The 23,448-nt window shown below is 38.3% G+C and overlaps 2 protein-coding genes across 12 annotated transcripts in view; both read right to left on the reverse strand.

Annotated features, from left to right (window-relative positions):
- Positions 1-16,436, reverse strand: part of LOC148844204 (cation transporter HKT1;3-like) — a 54,128-nt gene extending 37,692 nt beyond the window's left edge. Inside the window, exons 1-2 of the mRNA XM_088957923.1 lie at positions 16,400-16,436; positions 10,132-10,230 (exon numbers count right to left, since the gene is read on the reverse strand). The gene's annotated coding sequence lies outside the window, so the exon portion shown is untranslated. The remainder of the gene's footprint in view (positions 1-10,131; positions 10,231-16,399) is intronic.
- The window catches only part of CNX3 (cofactor of nitrate reductase and xanthine dehydrogenase 3), a 49,325-nt gene extending 31,277 nt beyond the window's left edge, over positions 1-18,048 (reverse strand). For 3 of the 11 annotated variants that reach the window (XM_088957925.1, XM_088957926.1, XM_088957930.1), the window contains exons 1-2: positions 16,400-16,439; positions 10,132-10,230 (exon numbers count right to left, since the gene is read on the reverse strand). Coding sequence is in view for 2 of the 11 variants with exons in the window: in XM_088957934.1 (XP_088814060.1) it covers positions 10,132-10,230; positions 16,198-16,200 (102 nt within the window). In the remaining 9 variants the exon portion in view is untranslated. Of the gene's footprint in view, positions 1-10,131; positions 10,231-16,197; positions 16,242-16,399; positions 16,469-17,936 lie in introns of those variants that run through there. The other 8 variants (XM_088957934.1, XM_088957935.1, XM_088957929.1 and 5 more) reach the window with 8 other exon arrangements.
- Positions 18,049-23,448: the final 5,400 nt, after the last annotated feature.

Genomic DNA, 23,448 nt, shown 5'->3' on the forward strand with positions numbered 1-23,448 from the left:
AAAGATGTCTGCAAGTTGGTTCTCAGAGCTGACATAGGGATTACATACTTCGCCTGTGATGACCTTCTCTATGATAAAATGCTTGTCAACTTCGATGTGTTTGTTCTATCATGTAACACTAGGTTAGCAACAATGCTTATAGCTGCTTTGTTATCACAGAATAGACTCGTAGGTTTGTCCACTGGGAAACCCAACTCACTCAATAGATTCTTTATCCACATACCTTCAGCTACTCCATGGGCCATTGCACGATATTCAGCTTCAGCACTGGATCTAGTCACCACGTTTTGCTTTTTACTCCTCCATGTAACAAGGTTCCCTCCTATAAAGGTGCAGTAGTAGACTTTCTGTCACTTTGAGATCCAACCCAATCTGCACCTGTATAAACTTCAACTTTCAAATGCTCGTGCCTTTGAAATAACAAGCCAGCACCAGGAAACTTCTTTAGATATCGGAGGATTCTCTCTGCTACTTCAAGATGAGTGGACCTAGGTGCATGCATGAACTGACTAAGGACACCAACAGTATATGCAATGTCTGGACGAGTCATAGAAATATACAACTATCTCCCTACAAGCCTCTGAAACTGTTTAACATCCTTGAGAGGTTCACCTTAGCTGTCACCTAATTTATGGTTGGGGTCAATGGAAGAGTCAACTGGCTTCACCCCCATCTTTCCAGTGTCCTGAAGTAAATCTAGGACATATTTCCCTTGAGAAATGAAGATACCCCTTTTTGATCGGGCAACTTCAATTCCAAGGAAGTATCTAGTAGGTCCTAGATCCTTCACTTCAAACTGAGTGGCAAGGAAATCCTTCAACCTCTAGATTTCATCCTTCTAGTCACCAGTAACAATTATGCCATCCACATATACTATTAAAGCAACCATTTTACCTTCTCCTCTTTTCACAAACAGTGTGTGATCTGATTGGCATTGCTTGTATCCTTTCTACTGAACCACAACATGGAATCTGCTGAACCAAGCTCTTGGTGATTGTTTCAGACCATATAAAGACTTCTTCAACTTGCACACTTTTTGTTCATTGCCTTGAGCTAGAAAACCAGGGGGTTGAATCATGAAAACTTCCTCTTCAAGGTCACCATTCAAAATGCATTCTTGATGTCAAGCTAATGTAGATCCCAATCCAGATTAGCAGCAAGAGAGAAAAGAACTCTAATGGAGTTCATCTTGGCAACAGGGGCAAAAGTTTCTGCATAGTCAAATCCCCCGAGGAGTTTGGTGGCACTGAAGGTACAGCTTCTGGATTCTCCACAGCTCTTGAATTTGGTTGGCCTCTGCAACGACAAGAGAAGACACAAAAAGGCGGAGGGTCAGGAAGAGAAGGGAGCAGAACCAGTTTCTCCTCATGCCTACACTCCCCCTGAGGAGAAACAGGAAAAAAAGGCTCATCCTCAAAGAAAGAAACATCCATGGAGACATAGAATTTCCGAGAAGCAGGATCAAAACAATGGTACCCCTTTTGAGTGGAGTAACTAAGGAATATGCAAGGGATAGCACGAGAATCCAATTTCCCATGGGTGGGAGACAGATTTTGGACAAAGCACTGACAACCAAATACACGAGGAGGAATGGAAAGAAGGGGGGCCTTAGGAAAGAGAAGTTGATGTGGGGCTTTGTACTCTAACCAACGAGAGGGCATACGGTAAATGAGGTAGGTAGAACAAAGAAAGCCTCAAGCCAAAAACGTTTGGGGACATTCATATGGAATAGTAAACCCTGAGCCACTTCAAGGAGATGTCGGTTCTTCCGTTCAGCCACACCATTTTGTTGTGGTGTGCGGGCACAAGAGCTACGGTGAAGTGAACCACGCGAAGCAAAGAACTCTGTGAGATCACTATGAAAAAACTCTTTTGCATTGTCTGACTGAAAAATTTGGATTTCAGTCTGAAATTAAGTGAAGACCATCCGCTGAAAATATTGGATAATTTTTGGTACTTCCTCCCTGGTTTGCATCGGATATACCTAAGTATATTTAGAATAATCATCAATGAGGGTAATGAAATACTTGTAGCCACTCTCAGATGGTAAAGTAACAGGGCCCCATACATCAGAATGAACAATGTGAAAAGGAAATTCAGATTTACTATTTTTCTGAAGAAAATGAGTTCTACAATGTTTACTTAACTGACACGTTTGACAAGAGAAATAGGAAACAAACATTGACTTAAACAGTTCTGGAAATACAACTTTCAAAGACTCAAAAGACAAATGACCAAGACGACAATGCCATAAATAAACTTTACTCTTAAAGGACTGACTCATAGACTTTGTAACATGAAGACCAACCTTATTCTCCAGCATGTAAAGTCTATCAACCATACATCCCCTACCAATCGTCCTCCCTAAGGCAAGATCCTGAATAACACAATGAGAAGGGAAAAAAGTCACGGAGCAGTTTAAGGAATTAGTAACACTACTAACAGAGAACAAATTAATGGGAAATTTTAGAACATGAAGGACATCAGAAAGGGTAAGACCAAGAGGAAGAGAGAGGGTTCCTTGACCAGCTATGGAAGTATATGATCCATCAGCTAGTCTCACCTTGTCTCTTCCAAAAAGAAGGTGATAGGTTTGAAAGTAAGAGGACGTGCCAGTCATGTGTTTTGACACTCCAGAATCAATGATCCATGGAGAGTTAGGGGTGTGAGAAGCAACATGGAAAGATATGGTAGGGTTACCTGACGTAGATGCAAATGAGGTTGAGGGAGGAGCATCCATCTGACGAATGGCTCTACCATAGAGCTCTAAATGGTCACGGAAGAAATTTATAATATCCTCCCCCGGGTCAGATCCAGAGAGATGTGTCTGAGTCACAGTAGGAATGGGGGCTGATTCTCCCGAGTAACCATGTTGGTCATGTGGTATTTCTTTGTACCTTGCTGTCCAGACCTTTTATTCACATCTGAACCTTGCTTCTTAGTCAGATCTTGAGCCCATTTTGGTTTCCCATGAAGATCCCAACAGGTATCTTTGGTGTGTCGGGTTTCTGGCAATGAGTGCACCACAATTTGTCCTTATCTTCTGTTTTTTCTGGAGATCTCCTTTCCTGGAAGAAGATCCCACACTAGTAGAGACACCCCCTTTCGCTGCCAACACAACTACATCCCCACCAGGACTGTTCACCAAATTCCTTCTGCTCTCTTCAGATTGTACAAGAGCATAGACTTCCTGAACTGATGGAAGATCCTTAGAACTAAGAATCTGTAATCTGATAGATTCATACATAGGATTCAGACCATGTAAGAAGGCAAACACTCTTTGTTGGGAGACAAGTTTCTTGTACATTTTGGCATCCTCATCACACTTCCAATCCACATTCTGGTAATGGTCCAACTCCTTCCAGACAGAAGTCAAGTCAGAGTAATATACTGACAAACACCTCTCCCATTGTCTACAAGTAGATGATGTTGCCTGTAGTTGATAGATCTTGGCATAGTATCGTAGTTCTGAATATGTAGATTTTGCTTGTTCCCATATCTCATTTGCAGTTTCAGCCCACATGAAATTCTTCCTTATTTGAGGTTGCATGGAAACCAAGAGCCAAGACATAACCATACTGTTCTCCTGATCCATCTATCATATTCAGCATTCCCAGAGGATGGTTCTTTGATTCTCCCATTAATATAGCCTATCTTCCCCCTTACAGTGATGTATAACTTGATCCCTCTTGACCACTCTAGGTAATTTAAACCATCAAGAGGGACAACAGCCATAGGAAAGGATAGGTCACCACCCCCACACATTCCATTCAGCAATGAAGAAACTTCAGATGTGGCTGAATCTTCACCACTCATGATTTCTGGTTTAAGAAAAAAAAACACCCAAGGAAGGAGAACTGGCTCACAGAGCTGTTCATGAAAAAACACTTGTATTGTAGCACACAAACAGGTCCTTCTGACCTATGGTTTCACAGGGAGCCAAGAACAAACACCGTTGTTGCAGCACTTGAACAGGTCTGTATGACCTACGATTTTGTAGGAATCAAAAAGACAAACACTGCAGTTGTAGTACAAAACCAGGTCTGTATGACCTACGGTTTTATAGAGATCATATGACCCCTCAACAGAATGGAAGATACAAGGTGAAGTTCACCACACACCTAATCAGTAGACCTGGTACAATACCAACTTCAAGGCAGCCGAACAGTCAATGAGATCAAAGAAAAAAGGGCTACTTCAGTCCATCAACAGGGTATCCGAACAATAGTAACACAAAAAAAAAGGAACACACTAGTCGAATCTTAGGGCATCAACAGTCCATCAATGTGTGCAAAGAAATACAAAAAAAAAAAAAAAACTTCATTTGAATACTAGGGCACCCGAACAGTAGATGAACAGTACCTTCTTGAACATCAGATGATAGCCTCTCTATAGCCGAACAGACAATGTTGGCAGACTTCTTTGGACATCAGATAGAAAACTCTCTATAACTAGAATTCTTTTCTATGTTGGAAGATGAAATGTCAGGCAGGCATCCTCTTGCTTAAGGTCGAACAGCAGATAGATACAGCTTTTGGGAGATGAAGAGACTGACTGCTCAACATTGGAGAATGAACAAAAACATATTTTCTTGACACCACCCTTCAGGCCTGGATGACTTGCTCTGATACCATGTTGAGGAAGAGAGGAAGAGAGGAAGAGAGGAGAGAAGAGAGGAGAGAAGAGATGAAGAGCCCCAAAAGAATACTGTAGGCGTGTGCAGTATGTTATTATTTATACTAGTCTGGTCGTATGACATAAAGTATGAAGAAATTACAAAAGTACCCTTGCGGTACTAAACTTGTGTACAACATCTGTCAACAGGTATCAAAGGTAGTAAGTCTGTGTTAGTGTTTGGTGCTTTCTCTCGGGTGATTTCTTATCACCTTTCTCTTGTATTCTCTTTTTCTTTTAATGAATTTATTTTTATTCTTCCAAAAAAAAAAATTCCATGTCTTTGTCCCAATTCTCTTGTCTTCTTCCTCCCCTCTCGCCCCTTCCTCTAAGTGGTCTATCATGAAATGCTAAATTCCTTCCCCATGGCCCATACCTAAACTCTCATTATCACATTCTTGCACTTTCCTAGCCTCCTGAAGCTTTTCTCGGACTAAAGTGGCACTTGGTGTTTTTAAACAATTTTGACAATCCTCCCCACATAAAAAAAATACTATCCACAGAAACACAAGGTGTAATAAGAGAATAACCTGGTAAGGGAACCATAGTTGTCAAGGCAATGCCTAGACGGGTGCCTAGGCAACAAGGCGCCCTTGGAGGCTCGCCTCACCTAGTCGCCAAGCAGTTTTGTACACTAGGTTATAAAATACTTTTATATTTTTTATTTTTTTGACATTATAATAATAAAACAGGCATTATTAAACTAGAATATTCATTTTATGTGTTTATATACTAATTTCTTTTTATTATTTTCTTATTTTGTTAGGGTTTAATCAACGCAAACATTGCTAACTGCTGTATTGAACCCATGGTTCAAAGTATCGATACACCTCTGTGTATTGGCAGAGGTGTATTGGTACTTATAACGATACTCCCCCTATTTTTTCATTTCTTTAGTTTTCAATTTCATTTTTAAATATATATATATATATATATATATATATATATTATTTAAAAAATGGGTCCACGAAAACCTGTGAACAGGTATCGGGACCCCAAAGATACAATACAATACACCCGATACAAGGCGTATCATATCGAAATTTTGATCTTTGATTGAACCCTCAAAATTTTCAAGACCTAAACCAATAAGCAAGGGAAGAACTTGAAATTTTGTCTAATCAACACATTTTCTTCTTCCACATCATCTTCTTCTTCTTCCACCTTTTCTTTTCTTCTTTCTATAACAAAAGTAGGATTCAGCCCCTATATTTTTTGAATTTTCTTTCCTTTGTTCTTTTTTTTTCTCATAAAATGTGATTTTATAGACTTAAACATGAAATTTATACTTCTCTAATGAAAATTATGAATAATTATTAAGGAAAGATGGTTATGGAACCTAGGAAACTACCCTAGGATATATGGTTTTACTTAAAAAAATACATCGCCTAGGTGACTAGGCGACAAGGCGCCCCCTGTCACCTAGCCTCGCCTTGGCGCCTTGAAAACTATGAAGGGAACATAAGTACTTGGCTGGATTGAATGCAAGTTCGATGGTAGCAGTTTGGTAACATCTATGGAAGACAAGCTAGGGACAAAACCCCCATCTAATTAACAGTTTCCATCTGAGAGAGACTTCTTCAGCACTTCTTCACCATGAAAAGAATCCTCCAAAGCATCCGATACTAATTCATCTCTGACCCCCAAGAGGTTTCCTACGTCATTAGACAAGGGTTAGGCACCAGATCACATTTTGGGGACAAACAGCCACTTCTCTCAAGTCTTCTTCACCTAGAGCTTCCAGAGCAACAAATTGAACATAAACCTTCCTTTCACAGAGGTCAGCATCAAACAACCTCATTAAATCTCCTTAAAAATCAATTCCCAAATCCCTAATCACATCCATCGCCACTGAGCCTCCCCTCTTTCCTCCAACACTACCAATCCCCTGAACTGGCTTTAGTTGAGTATTCATCCTCATCTTCAAAATTATCTTCCACCTCTTCTTCTCTAATATTTCTGGAGTTCCTTTTCTCCAAATCCAATTGAAGTCTAGTCTTTGTTGTCAATGGTACTTTAGGTTCCACATTTCCTTTTGGATCCTCTCTGCTTGTGTCTCTCTCCTCTTCATCACATTTCTCAAAGGGCCTCATCCCCTGCAATCCTTTTTCTCATTCACCAGAACTAACCATCCTCCTTTCCCCCTTTTCTACAGATCTTGACACCACAGTTTCGGCCCCAAATGTTTTAACCAATTCAGACAACCCTCAGGTCAACCAGTTGGCTGACCCGTCTGCTCCTTACCCAAACAACTAGTGCTTGAGTCACCTAGGACATCTCCCTTGCTCTTATTCTGCCTTGTGGGCCCCACCTTCCTATATTCACCTTCCTAATATCTTTATGTCTTAAAGGGTATGTTGGCGATTTGGTTTATCATGTAACTCTTTTGATGTAATCTATGAAAAGATAAGTAACTTTTGATACATCCATTCTCAAAATGTAAAATACATATTGTGTAATATACAATATATATATATATATAGAGAGAGAGAGAGAGATATAGATAGATAGATAGATACCACCCCCATCCCATCTCTAGCCACCAGAGATCCAGATCTTTAGGTTTCCCCGAAAACCCACCCCCGAACTGGTCAAAGGTCAAAAAACCACCCTGACTGGGGCCGGGTGGAGCAGAGGCCTAATGGGAGAGGGTCAAATTGCAATCTTGACCTGTTGACACCAACCCTTATAGAGGCTTATCAAACCTTCAACAGAAAATGCATCCCCTGCTCTAATACTAAGTTTGCTTTCTTGTTGTGCTTGAGTTAGGAAGTTAGTGTTTTGAGAGAAATGGTGAAGAAGAAAAGGAGGAGGAAAAGAAGAGAACAGATAAATGGAGAAGAGGAGGTTCAGGTATGAGATACCCCACCTCCTTAAACACTTTTTTTACTTAATGAAACATGAGTAAAAGTTACAATATAGACCTTACTATGAATATTTTACAACATGACCATTTTATATTTAAAATACCAAGAATACCCATAGACTAATAAACACACATCTTCTAATATTACTCTGAAATTCTGACATGTATCAAAAAGAAATATATGATTAAGGTAACCAATTACCAATTTTAAATTTATATTAACTTGAACTCTGTAATTTTACCACAAAATATGGAAAGAAATTTGGGTTGTTAATTATTTCCAAATTTGTATACCATCTAACTGAAAAGATATCTATCTTTTAGAGCTATAATTTCCATCCACGTCTTGTTAACATAATAACCAATAGTCTCATTAGATCTCAAAAAAAATAAATGAGAGTGTCCCATTCTTCAAATAATGTCAATAAGCCACACCATTTCCTGAAAGACTGGAAACAACCTATAAAAGGATTTCTTTCCAAAAATATCCTTCTTTTTTATTAGCTGGAGGATATACCTCATTGTTTCCTAATTTCGATTTACTGGAATTTCCTTTTTGATATAATTAACATAGTGTTACAATAATATCATGCATGCCACAGCTGCAACACATGGAGCACCAATAGTAGCTAGTATCTTTTTCTTATCAATGTTGCCATCAAGGCTTAAAATGTCGATGTCAGTGGAAATGTCAGTCATCTAAATATAAGAAACATGTCGGAAATGTCAGAAATATCTTATGGAAATATTGTAAAATTTATAGACATGGTGGAAACATTGTAAAATATGCAAAATATAGAATGATATTTTATGAAATGATAGAAGAAGCATAGACACACCTTTTAAAATTATTATCTTGTTCCAAATCATTAAACAAAGATAAGAAACTAAGGCTATAGACAAAAGAATACGTTATGAAGTTGCCCTGTAAACCTTAAGATTTAGACTTCATGATAGAATGAGTTAAAGCAAAATTTAAACTCGTAAGAAATGTAAATGGTTGTAATAGATCAACCAAATAATCTCTTACACAAACAAAAACTAATATTTGACTTCATGTTTGAAATGAATATTGAGCTAGTTCAAACTTCAAAGTGGTAATCATTTAAATTTGGTGGACAATAACTTGTCACTTCACATACCTACAATATTTGTTACCAACTTATGTTATAATACTATCTCTTGCACTCCACATTGTACCGGTAGTGTTCACTGGGGAATATTTCAATTCTAGTAGAATTTCATGTTGCTACCCATGGAAGTGGAAATGGAAATATGTCATGGAAACTATCTCTTGTACTCCATATAGTGCTGGTAGTCTTCATTAGGGAAATGTCGATTAGTAAAATTGTGTTGCTACCCATGGAAATGGAAATATTAGGGAAATTAGGGACATTTTAAACCATGGTTGTCATCTGTTGTTCATGAGACTAGAGATATTAAGTCTCCTTTTTTAAGATGGCCGAAGAAGAGAGGGAAGACTATGTGGAAAAGCATTAGGGCTGCAGTGTGTTGCTCTCTGTGGGAAGAAAGAAATTCACGAATATTTTCAGATATGGAAAGAACCATTGGAAACTTATTAAGTCTAATTCTGTTAAGGGTGGCACATTGGTTGAAAACTATGGAACTGTTCTCAGATTATTCTGTGGCTGATTTGGTGAGAAATTGGAAGGAGATAGCTTCCTCTGCCCTCTGTAAGAGGACCTGTAGTCCTTCATGGTCCCCTCCTCCCTATGGGTTCATAAAACTGAATTTTGATGGTAGCCGTTTAAGGAACCCAGGGCCTTCTGGGATTGGGGGAGTGTTCAGGAATGAGGAGAGGGCCATTATTGCTATGTTCTCAGGCCCAATTGGGGAAGGAGACTCTCTTAGGGAACCCAGGGCCTTCTGGAATTGGGGGAGTGTTCAGGAATGAGGAGGGGGCTATTATTGCTATGTTCTCAGGCCCAATTGGGGAAGGAGACTCTCTTAGGGCTGAGATTCTTGCAATCCTGGAAGGTATCCAAAGAGCAAGGGAGTAGAACATCAGATGTTTGGTCCTTGAAGGTGACTCGAAGGTGGTGATTAGGTGGCTAAAGGAGGGAGACAGTGATTTATGGAGTTATAACAATGAGAAGAATAAATTCAAATGGCTGAGTAGGGATATTGTGGTTCATTACAACTGGGTGAAGAGGACTACTAATTCTTTTGCTGATGGGTTAGCAAAGCAAGGGGTGAATAGGGATTCGATTTTTTGGGCTACTTTTTCACTTTTTTCCTTTGTATTCTTTTGGTGGGAGTTAAGTCTTTTTACCTCCTCTTTGTACCTAAGCTTCACATAGTTTCATATCATTAATAAAGTTTCTTGTTATTGATCAAAAAAAAAAGAAAAACTATTATTTTAAGTTAGGCAATTTTTTAAAGTTCAATCAGTTCATGGTTCTAGTCTACTAGATATATTGGAATGAGGAAAATGCTAACAAAGACAGAGTCAATTATGAAGACAAGCACATCAGACAAGGATAAAATGTTGTAAAACAACCTAATGATAGTAGAGTATTTCAATAGATATTTCAGTATGATAACTAAGTGCCAACGGTGTGAAAGCATACCAGGCTGATGAGTCTAAGATAATAAGAGCAAACTGAACATGAAATATGGTAAGAGAAGCCTAAGCACAAGAGGTGGCATGAAACGAACAAACTACAGATCTGAAAATAAACACAAGGTATCATATCTGAACTTAAAAAGAGAAAGAAACTTGTTAACATAATAATAATGTAGAGGATTGGTCATGTTAAAACAAATCAATAAGTTCACTACCAAGTAGTCACAAACCAGAAAGACTATATATGTCAACAATATGGTAAAAAGCATTCGTACAGAAGATGATAAATGTTCTAAATCACAACCATATTCCATATAAAGAAGTGAGTGGTCTTTCCAAATGGTACCATAAAACCAGTATCTCTACATTCTACTGATGGAGAATTAAAACATTTGTGTCAAACGGACTGCAGAAAACATCCATCAATTTTCATTAATTTCAAGTTCATTCATCTTTCTCTATGATAGTCCTATAATTCTTATAGTTGTTGACTAAGTTGAAAAATCAACTTACAGCATGTTACATCTGAAGCCCAGTCATGAAATCTATCCCTTAAGCCATACATTCTAATCCCTTTTACTTCATTCCACATCCAAACCTTCTTTAACACTGAACTAGTCCAACAATTCCTCTTTCTAGAATTTTTATTTTTTATTTCCACAGGCCCTATACCAGTGTTATACACCCATTGATTCTTGTAGGTCATGTACTATGTTGTGGACTATGGGATCTGTCATTGATACCTGATGTTCAATGTTAAAATCAATTTCTTAAAGTGGATTTTAATTGATTCCACAGAGCTGGCCGGGTGCTAGTTCTTGTACATAGGTAATGACTACCCTTAAACCAGTGTTGCATGGACTCTACTAAATGAATGAAGTATCCATGTCAAACATGCATCAGACTTGATACTCGATGGCTTCTTCAAGGACACTTTTACATGGCATTTTGCTTTTTCCTTCATGATTATTCAACAAAAAAGAACAGCTAACATACACAATACATATCATTTTTCCAATAAAATGTTATCAAGTAACAAAGATAAACTATTAGTCTCTCTTTAGTAGGTTTACAATGTTAAAATTCAACAAAATATGGACTATTTTAATAGTTTATACTTTTGAATATCCATGAATCCCTGTTTCTTCATCTTGCCAGGTCATACTCCTCGACATAAGTTGGTTCTGATTCCCTTGTCCATGTCCATGTGACACTGCCAATATCAAATTATCAGGGAAAAAAAAGGGCTACTCCCCCTGGAACAATGAGATGATTTTGGATTTGGAATTAGTTTTCGACTGTGGAACCCAGACTCAAATTTGGCCTTTGAGCAGCATGTGCATCACTATCCAGATATTCTTAGTATTACAAGATCTGTAGCTACTAGAACAGGATGAGGCTTATCAACTGAATCAATAAGCAATATTCAAAATGAATTGACTGAAAGAGAGGAGGTTAAAAAGAACTACATGGTATATACCCCAAAGCATCTATATACTGCTGCCCATGAGTAAATCCTGCTCCATAGGACCTTTACATTATTGTCCTCCAAACTAAATTTATATTCAACAACCTACCATTTCTTTCTGTCCACACCAATGCCAAAGGTACAACCCCCCAAACCATTTTCCCTATTCTGTTTATGTAGAGAATCTGGGGGGTAATTTTCTTTTTATAATAGTCAGGAGGTAATATCGTAAATATTGTGATATTTTAACCTTTTTCTCTTATTTCTTGTGTATAAGCATTAGTACCACCACAGGGACAGAGAGTTTAAGCATTTCAGATGCTAGATCCACAAGAAATTCCAGAGATGCCATAGATGTAGGGAAACAGGTCTGTCCTGATGCCCAGCAGTCTGCCCCACACCTTCCAAGTAAAATAACAATGCAGAAACAAGTGACCCACCGATTCCAAGAAGTTATTGCACATGATACAATTAGTGTTTTCTATCAGTATACCCCTTTTAGTTAAGTTTTCTGAAGTTAAATACTTGTTCAAAACACCAGTCCACATTAGGAATGCCACATTGACAGGAGAGTTGTATCAAGTGGGCTGTATGTTTGTGGGCTTATCAGTCTTATTTATGTTTCAGCCCTCTTCATTGTTATGGGCCTTTAGTTAGTGGGCCTAAACTGTTTTATTATTTAAGTGTCTAGGTGCCCCATCACTAATCAGGGGCATTCTAGTCTATTTTCTGTATTATTCTAATGTTAATATAAGATAGCTTCTAAGGCCAGCTGAGAACACTACTGGCCAACCATACATTCTTCTCTTCTACTCTCTTCTCCTCTCTTCTCCTCTCTTCTCATCTCTTCTGGTTCTTCTTCTCTAACAGACCAGCAAACAAGGAGCAACAGAATACCAAATTCTAACTGAAGGAAAGTAGGCCTCTCCATAATAAATAAGCCTGTTCTAAAAGGATTTCACTGTGAAGTTGCCATTGCACCATCCCCAAACCCACCTGTCTGTACCTGTCCTGTTAGGTGTAACCGAGCAAATTTTCTGCCTAAGATCCATTTAGGTCTCTCTCTTCAGATCATTTAGGTTTCTCCTAGAGATGGGATTTCACACCCAAAAATCCCTTTGAAATACATATTTATTAGCAAACAAAGCCTCTTTGTCTTCAGCCACCTCAAATAAGTAATGGTAGAGCTCTTTCAATGTAAGCTCCTCACACCAAGGATCAAACCAGAACCTAATACTAGTTCCATCACCTATATTGAGAATCCTTCAAGTTACAAATTAGAAAGACCTAGAGGAAAACTGAACTGCAGACCTTGAAGAAGCAATAGAAACCTAGCTCAAATGGAATCCTCATATCCTATAGTGTTTCGTTCCCATATATTTTTGGTATATATCTTTTTCTCCTTCAAACAGAGGATGCTTCGATATCAGAAAAAATTAAGGCTGTTTTATAAGTATGGATTATGGACCCCAAATCCTAATCCCAACTTGGTAGAGTGCAGAATAAAATTATTCAGAAGGATTACACTTAATACAAACACCCATTCCTAACAGCTAAAAGTAGCTAATCTCAAAGGTATGCATTCTTAGTGGTGGAAAGGCTGGATAACATTTAGATGAGGGGACTCAGTGCCACTGGTCGGAAGCTGAGAGAGTAGCTGTACATTTTTTTTTTTTTCTTTTTTCTTCGGGGAGGGGGTATCTGCCTACATAAACAGGAATTCCGTCTCTACAACTTCTGAAATAACAATCTGCAATTCCATCTTTTTTAACATTATTATTTATACTAAACAAACTAAAAGAGAGAAGATCTAATCTGTTAAGAAAATATTCATCATCATCATTACCAAAGTCTTGGCAGAGGAGGTTTAAAACTGTTCTACCTCTAGTAATTTCCCAAAATCAATGAGATTTGGTGGAAGGGAGACAAATAATTGACCAAATCCTAGTGGCTAATGAGTGTGTAGTAGAAAAGAAAAGGCAAGGACGAGTAGGACTAATTTGCAAACTAGATTTGGAAAAAGCCTATGATTTGGTGGATTGGTCCTTCCTCTTGGATTTGTTAGAAAAAAATTGGTATAGGAGAGAAATGAAGTGGATAAAGGTCGTATTAGTTCGGCTCATTTCTCGATTCTAGTCAATGGAGTGGCTAGGATTGGTCTTTCCTCTTGGATTTGTCCACTATTGTTGCTGAGGTCCCAAGTAGATTTATCATTAGAGCTGATGTAGAAAACCAGTTCAAAGGGCGGAGATTGGTAGAAAACCAGATTGATCAAAGGTTGGATTTGGAAAAAGCCTATGATGATGGATTGGTCCTTCCTCTTAGATTTGTTAGAAAAAAATGGTATAGGTGAGAAATGGAGGAAGTGTATCAAAGGTTGTATTAGTTCAGCTCATTTCTCAGTTCTAATCAATGGAGTGGCTAGGGATTTTTTTCCCAACTCAAAGAGGTCTAACGTAAGGAGACCCCATTTCCCCCTTTTTGTTCAGTGTTGTTGCTGAGGTCCTAAGTAGATTGATCATTAAGGCTGACCTAGAAAACCAGTTCAAAGGGTGGACGATTGGTAGAAATGGGGTGGTGGTGACTCACTTGCAATTTGCATATGACATAATCATCTTTTGTGAAGACTGTACTAAGGCCAATATGAGGAATTTAAAAGCCTTACTTGATAGTTTCCAAAGGATTTTAAAGTTAAAAGTAAATTGGTAAAAGAGTTGTGTGGGTGGTGTTAATATGAGAGAGGAGGATGTCATCTTGTGGGCAGGATTACTGGGTTGTGAGGTGAAAAATTGGCCCCTAGAGTATCTAGGTATGCCTTTAGCGGGTAACGTGAGAGTAGGTAGCTTCTAGAAAACAATGGTGGAAAGATGCACTAGGAAGTTAGCAATGTGGAAAAGGAGCTATATCTCTATGGGAGGGAGAATTACTTCGATCAAGTCTACCCTAGCCAACTTCCCCACCTACTTTTTGTCCACCTTTAGGATCCCAATGAAAATAGCAAGACAGTTGATGAGGGGTTTCTTGTGAGAACTGGGAGATGAAAAGAAAGATCATTTGGTCAAATGGGACCTGGTATATAAAACAAAGGAACAAGGAGGATTAAGTATTGGGAGCTTGGTTAAGTGGAACATAACTCTTCTAGGAAAATGGATTTGGAGATTCCCCTTAGAAAGAGATAGGTTTTGGCACAAGGTCATTGAAAGCATTCACAGTGTGGCAGATAATGGTTGGGATGTAAAGCTAGCGCCTCATGCAACCTCAAACTCCTCATGAAAGGCAATCTCAGAGGTATTACCAATCTTCCTCAATTTTATCCAATTTGAGGTGGGGTGTGGGGATCAAGTCTTATTCTAGGACCTCTGGATTAAGAATACCCCCTTAACCTAGAATTCACTTGACTCTTTTCTTTATCAAACCTCAAGGAAAAACCCGTTTCTAGATTTGGGGCACCTTCAAACTCTGGTTTAAACTGAGATTTTGACTTTAGAAGGGGTTTGATGAATATTGAGTGTGATTCACTTATCTTGCTACTTTCTTTGTTTGGAAAAGGTGTTACTGGACAAAAACTCTCTAAATGGAAGGGTTTGGCTTCCTTCCCCAAATGGCCTTTTTTCATGTGCAAATGACATTATGGAATTCGACTAAAGTGGTACACTAGGTGAAAACATTGGAACTTTTTAGAGATGTTTATACAAATGACATTATGGAATTCGACTGAAGTGGTACAAACAAACATACATAAAGTAGCAGTGAGAATGATTTCAAAACCACCAAAGGTAAATAAGCTGAAGTTAAATTTTATTGGTAGCCTCTTTGGCAATCCAGGAAGGGCAGGCACAGGGGGAGTTATCAAATATTGAAATCAAGGAGTTGTAAAGGCTTCTTCTCAAGACCAGTAGGCTTTGGAGACTCAGTTCTGGCTGAAATCATGGCCCTGCTGCAAGGTTTAAAAATAGCTTCACAACTAGAAGTTAGAGATTTGGAACTGGAAGGAGATGTTCTTTTGGTGATTTCTTGGGCAAGGAATATACAGTCAGCACCCTGGAAATGCAGATTTGCATTCAGGGAGATTGATCATCTTGCAAGAAAGGTAAGTGCAAAGGCCTATGTACTTGAAAGCTTCTGTTTCCTTGTAAATTGGGCAACTCTTCAGTAAAAACAATTGTAAACTTACTTCAAATTAATAAATAAAGTTTATTTGCTGATCAAAAGTAAATATATATATATATATATATATATATATATATATATATTCGTCATCATCATCCATGCCTTAATTCTATTGGTGGCATCCTCCTTAATCTCTCCCTTCTTACAAAAAGGTAACCCGTTCAGCAAACATTACTATCGGTGACATCCACCTTAAGCTAAAAACAAATGCCAATTTCATTTTTCTAAATGTAAAAACCACACAAATCTATGGGAAGGAGAAAACGAAAGAACTCCACACCCTAAACCAATGAACACAATATTAAGATATTGGCCATAAAATCTCTATCTTTTAAAAGAGTTAGAAGTTCATTCTGGTCCGAGCAATTGCATTATACCTATTCATTTAATTATTCTATGCTTTCCATTATTCCTTAAGGTTTTAAAACTAACCATTTTTTGAGTTGTTTGCACTTGCCAGATTCTCTAATATATTTCTGTTAGACACAGTAAACCAGAAATATATGATTAGTGCTTAATTAATGTGACAGCAACAAAAAATAGGTTGAAAAGCCTTTTATCAAAGCAAATCTTTCCAAAGCTTATTGAAAAAAGAAAAAGGGGGAATTATGTAGAAAATTAAAATCAAAATAACCTCGTTGAAGAACACTGAAATAAAGTTTCGAGCCCACGATTCCTTCCTTCCGAGTCCCACATTGCCTTGCTGAATCAAACAGAGGGTGAGGAAGCAAAAGGATTTAGGATAAAGAGGTAGCGGGATCGAAAGAAACGGATTCTTAGAATCCAATTGAGAGAGAAAGAGGGAGACAGAGAGAGAAGAAAATGAAAGCTCCAGCAAAATTCACTTTCTTAAGCCAGAACTCAGAAGTCACTCACTAGTCGGCACTCAGCCACCGTACTCCGTAGAGTCCGCGTTCTGTGCACCCGTGGGTGCACTGGATGCGTGAACCCGCGAATAGGAGGACACGTCGCTCATGTCAACGTTAACGCCCGTTTGAGCGTTAACGTGGTCTGATCGGTTCAATCGGACACAAACCGGTCGCGACACCGGAGCTCCTTCCACCGAACCCTTCCTCCATCGGCGGCGATAAGGAGACCTCCGGTAGTTCATCGACGGCAACAAGGAGACGGCGACAGGTATGACCGTTGCTTTCTCTCTTCCCTTCTCCTCTTCTTCGACGGCAACAAGGACTCATTCCTGATTGCTCTGACGCCAGAGGTCAATGGCTAAGTTGAACCATTTATATCTAGGCTTGACACTCGAAGACGAAGACGAGGACGATGATGTAGACGAGAGAGTCTGCTCTCCACTGTAATTCCGCGAGGAAACACATGGAGACCTGGACTCTAGTATTATGTGTAAGCTCTTTGTAAAAAACTCAGTAATTATCTGCTCAACTTTTGCTGATTTGGAGTGGATATTGCTCTGAGAAGAAGCCATAACTCTCACTCTCTCTCCCTCTCTAAACAAACAATTTCATCGATGTTAACTCAATGTTCAATACTCTTTCCAGAGGAAGAGAAATCGAAATTTTCAAAATCCTATTTAAAACTGGTTCTTCCAGCAAAAAAGGATTCAAAACCTCTTCAGAGAATAACCGTAGAGTTAAATAACAAAAAAAATCACAAATTTCGAACAACAGAATCAAAGACAGAAGAATTCGAACTGCAGAGAGAATCAGAACATGCTGAGCTCATGGGATCGATACAAAATTTTCAGTGATCAACAGACGAGAAGATCAGAAATTAATCAAAAATCGGAAAGAGATTGAAATTCGAAAAGGCAACACTCACTGTAATGCTGTTGTTGCTATAGTTAGGAAATTTGTAATCAGGAAGAAAACCCGTTTTTAACAGGAGGATTTTCAGTTGTTTTTATCTCGTTGAAACTTAAAGGACCCTGGTTTCTGGGTGGGTCTGGGTCTGAGGCTTTGTGAGGGAGATGAAGCAGGACTGAATCACTGAGGATACGGATTTATGTCCCGAACTCTGCGTAACTTCCCCGTCAACCGCAGGGAGAGAGAGAAGACAAATCATTGAACGAGGTAGAGTTGCCATCTGCCACAGATGGTCATACCTGTCGCCGTCGATGGAGACCAGATGAGAAGAAGAGGAGAGGAGAAGCGGAGAATAGAAAAATCAGAGAAGAGGAGAGAAAGAAACGGTGATACCTGTCGCCGCCGGAGATCTCCTTGTCGCCGCGATGGAGGAAGAGTTCGGTGTATGGGGAGGATTCGATGGAAGGGATCTCTTGTGTCACGACCGGTTCGTGTCCGATTGAACCGATCAGACCAAACGCGTTAACGTCGGCATGGTCTTTCTCCTATTGGCAGGTTCACGCGTCCAACGAGGATTCGCCAACGTGAGAGGTGACGTTGATCTGCTCCATACATAAGGCGCCTCACACTGACCTCACATGCTTATTTCATCGTGCATTGGTAAGATATCCCGTGAATAATAACGTAGAAATACGGGAGATATTCCCAATGCAATGCATAGTGCGATGTGATTGTGAGGTCGGTGTGAGGCGTCTTGTGTGAGGAAGAGATCCAGTCTCATATCCTCTGCCTAAAGAGTGGAATCCACCATTTAATAGGGCCCATTTTAACCGTTCGATGGTTCTCTTATGCTCAAAACAAGGTGAAGGTAGGGGTTTTAACGGTATTTGAAATTTTGATTTCGAATTTGATATTCCACATAATCGAATCGAATTCGAATAATTCGAATATATAACCGATCGAATTCGGATATCCTATTCTTATAGAATAGTTAATCGGATTCAAATTCGGATATGACCTCATTCGATTCGATAAATATCCGAATTCAACCGATTATTTAATTCTTATATATAATATATAAATTATTTTATATAATTTATATATTTATATACTTTATATCAATAAAATAATTTTTTATATTTATTATTTATCTAAAATAATTAATTAATCGAATTCACATCGAATCGAATATTCGAATATTTAATCGAATTCGAATTCAGATGTTAATTTTTAATATCTGTCGGATATCGAATCGAATTCGGATATTGCCTGATCCGATTCAAATTCGATCCGTTTACACCCCTAGGTGAAGGTGGCAATTTAGTATATGTTTGGCTTCGATGTTGCATATACAACACCCCATTTTCTGTATATGTGTGGGTTGGAAGTTCCATTTTTTGAGAAAACAGTGTATTTTTCTCTTGCTTAGAAACATTATTGCCAGATAAAATGTTACTTAGGGAAACATCAACACCTTCTGTTTGGTACCAATGCTCCATATTTGTTTTCAGCATTAGTACCCATTGTAGGAAGTCCACATCACTATCACATTATATTCTCATTGGCAGCAATGAGCTCCAAATTGAGAAAACGTCAAATTTGACGTTTCCCCACACCATGCCTTTTTGATTTCCAATATATGGTTTAGAGCACCATTTTTTATGAAAAAAATGGTTCCAAACATATTACCATTTTCTAGAGCATCGATTTTTCCAATGTAGCGTTGATGTATCACACTGCTTTTTGGAGCAACAACATCAATGCCAATGTAGCCTTTTCGATTTTTCCAATGTAGCATTTTTTATTTTTCCAATGTAGCGTTGCTTTTTGGAGCAACGACATCGACACGACTCACAATCTAAAATAGAAAGTTGACTCAACGAAGGGACCAAAGCCTTCAAAACTTTCAGCAAAGGATGACCAAATCGATAGTGCCACTGGAGAGGAGAGAGAGATGATTGGAGAAATGTTGATGTTCTTCCACCACTGTCAAGATAATGCAATCCACCAACTTCATGCCATTCACTAGTCTTCATCCCCGTCTTGAGATCCTGAAAAACACATGAAGAACGGTAAAAAATAATAGAGCAATTGAGTGACTTGGTCAACTTACTAACAGACATAAGGTTAAACGGAAATTTAGGGATATACAAAACTGAGGATAAAGATAAGGGGGTCATGTTAACATTGCCAACACCACAAATGGAAGATGTGGAACCATTAGAAAGGGTAACAAATTGTGATGTTGAGCAATGGGAGAGGGAAAAAAACACACATGGAGTTCCAGTCATGTGATTGGAGGCTCTAGAGTCAATAATCCAATGATTGGGTGTGGATGCTAAACAAGCCATACCTGAGTGTGCGAGAGTAGCCGTGTTTTGCTGAGATGTGAATTGGACAAACCTCTCATACTCATCATGGGGGACACTCATCATCTCCTTCCTGGGAACATCTGTGGATGTAGGAAGTATTTGATCAGCTGAACGACTCTCCTATCTGAAACTACTGTCACTAGTCATGGCATGATTGCCCTAGGTTGAGGGTGGACCATTCAAGTCATAGAAATAATTAATAGTATGTCCGTGCATAGCATAATGAGTACACCTCCTCAGACCCGAACCACGTTCTTTACCACGGGCTCGCCCTAAATCTCTACCTCCACTACGACCACCATCACGGTTATATGTAGGTCCACCACCACCACTCCAGCCATATACCGGACCACTGCTACCACTACAGTAGATCAGTTGGTGGCATCGCTAGTGGATAAGTTGTAGATGAAACCATTTGTCGCCAGCGGAATATCACTGTTGTCAATAGTAAGGATCAGGCTTTTCATGGGAGAAGAATGTGTTTTAGAGTATTATGATTCGGCCTGCCCTTGAGTTCTGTTAGTATGATAACAGCCAAGAAGAGAGAAGAAGAAAGAAGAAAGAAAGAGAGAGAGAGAGAGAGAGAGAGAGAGAGAGAGAGAGAGAGGAGAAAAGGAGAGAAGAAAAGTTTGGTTCAAATGAGAGAAAAAAATTACCTCTCCCATTCGGCCAGATATGTTTTATATTAGTAACAAAATGGAAAAGACACATGTGCCCCTACTTAAGTGAGGGACACTACTAACATAATATTACACATCAGCAACATCAACATAAGTATAAAGACAAAATTACCCCTACATACTCTACACTAACATAGAGAAGCAAAGAAGAAGGAAGATTTACCTGCTCTATCTTGCCAGTCACTGAAGAAGATTTCACTGCCGGTGATGCCTTTTGTTTTCGTTGGTTGGAGAGGATAGTGGAACAGGGATTTGACGGGTCGATTTGGGTGGAGACCGTAGAGATGCGGGAAAGAAGAGAATAGAAAGGGTAAAGAGAAAATGTTTTGAACCGAGGATGGCTAACGGCATTCGTGGTAAATGTTTGTTTACCATACTCTCACGTATATAGAATGTACACGTGCTTATGGACGTGTGTCATTTTCTCGTAATGTTCAAATGGTGTTCAGAAGCCGAACCCTAATCAATGACAGAAATGATGCAAAATAGGGAAATATGATAACACACTTGTAATATGCATTTCCAAAATACAAAAGAAAAAAAAAAGAGAAAAGAAAATAGAACTTAAGACACATTCATTTTGCAAACTTAAATAATTAGATTTTAATGATTGAATTCCAATTTATCATTTTCTCAAAAGGACAAAATAGGACATTTAAAATTTTAAATGACATCATATGTGTCTTTTCATTGGAGGGTATATTTAAGTCATGTGGAGTTAGCTTACAAGGTATATTTAAGTATTTTTTTGAAAAATTTAAGGTATGTTTTAAGTCAATTAATGAAAACTTAGGGCATGTTTAAGTCTTTTACCCAACTAAAAAATCTTTAAAGAATATATTTTCACTAAATGATTTAATGACATTTCAATATTTTTTTTTAACTTTTCATTTAAAAAATCATCATTTGATGCTTTGAAAACACGAATTGCTTTTTTTTTGAAAACCAATTTATTTATGTAAAACAAAAAAAAAAAAAACATAATTAGAGAACATGTTTTGTTTATGGTCAGTTTGGGAAGTGTAAATTCAAATTTGTACAATGCAAATACAAAGTTTGGTTTAGATATGTTGTACATAAGGATGGCAATACCCCCAGGCCCCATTATGTACCTAGCCTCCCTGACCAAGATCAAGTCAAGGATGGAGACGCGACGACGGGATCTACTCCTCACAAATGGGCGCCTCACAGGGACATCCACTGTGCATTGGGAACATCTCCTGTGAATATTCACTAATAAGTACGGAAGATGTTCCCAATGCATGGTAGGATGTGAGTGTGAGGTGCCAGTGAGGTGCCAGGTGTGATGAGCAGATCCGGCCTCAGATGGAGACTGCCTTGGTTGGAATGGAGATGGGAAGTGAAGTCCCCACCCACACCAACCATGATTATATATATTAAATATAATATAATAGAATATATATTATATTACATTATGTATCAAAATATATTTAAAATATTATTTATATTTTAAACTTTTCCTTATTTTAAGTAAATCTTTTTCCGCAAAAAAAATTAATTAAAAATCAAGGATTCGGATCCCCGATGGGGAAACCATCTCCAATGGGGATCAAGATAGAGGTTAATTTTTATCCCCAATGGAGATTGAGCTTGGGGATGAGGAGTATGGCCCCTGCCCTGTTGCCATTCCTAACATATATTCAAGGTTTTGTCATGAATATTTGTATTGCACTCATCCTAAACTGAGCCTTACACTAATGTGACAATTACAAAAACCACCATGTAATAGAACACCCCTTCAAAAACATTTTTGCACTCTTGTTTTAATATCATCTAGACGTGCAAGTCAAGTTGAGTTAGGTTAGGTTGAAATCAACCTTAACCCAACCTTAGGTTCAGAACCCCTAACCTTAACCCTAACACAACTCACTCTTCAACATGATCTAATCAACCCTCTAACCCTAACTCAACCTAAGATCCTAAAATCCTACACCATTTTTTACCAAAAAGAACCTACAATTTCAGGTTGGGCACAACCCAACCTTCTCCCATTCTCATAAAATCTCTCAAATTCTCCTAATATTTGATTAAGAGACCTAAACTAACTTTTTATGACTATATATTTGTTGCCCAAATTATTGACCCAAGAAACGGGTAAATTGACCGCTCTTTCTTTCTTTTTTTTTGGTCATGAAAAGAAAGGGGATGACCCCTTTTTCTTCAAGGTATATAAAGTTATTGTATTATGGTTAACTAAAGGGATTGTCCCCTACCAATAAATCTCACATTACGTATTCTGCTGGTGTAGGGGATGACCCCTGCGTCCTCAAACATTGACACTCACTTATAAGCAGTTTAACAATGTAAACACTAATGCAAGTTGATGAAATACCAATCAGAAGTACTTTGTACTAGTTTATCAAATATATGGGTGAATAAACAACTCAATGATTATCAAAATGATTATATTAAATTCAATTAACAAGAATGGCTTGACTATACACTTGTGAACTGAAACAACAAGACCTTTAGCACAATTGGTGAATGATTTTTAATAGCGAAACAATGGTAATGAGAAAAATATGTAGAAAGAGAAGAGAGAGTACACAACACTAGGGGTGCTTACGGTTCGATTAACTGAACCGTGAGCCTATTTTTCAATTTGAACCAGTATCACTGGTTTTTCAAAAATTGTGAACCAAAATTGAGCCAAAATGAACCAGTTAACTGTTGATCGGTTCAGTTTTTAACTGGTTTTGTTCTTTAGTGAGCCGATTTTCTAAACCAAATTGGTATCACCAGTTTTTGGAAAATCGTGAATTGAAATCGAACTGAAACAAATCAGTTAATCGATTGATCAGTTTGGTTTTTCACTAGTTCAATTCTTTGATT

Source organism: Nelumbo lutea, chromosome 8, assembly GCF_056320005.1.
Source record: "Nelumbo lutea isolate HS-2025 chromosome 8, American lotus-T2T, whole genome shotgun sequence".
NCBI classification, from domain to species: domain Eukaryota; kingdom Viridiplantae; phylum Streptophyta; class Magnoliopsida; order Proteales; family Nelumbonaceae; genus Nelumbo; species Nelumbo lutea.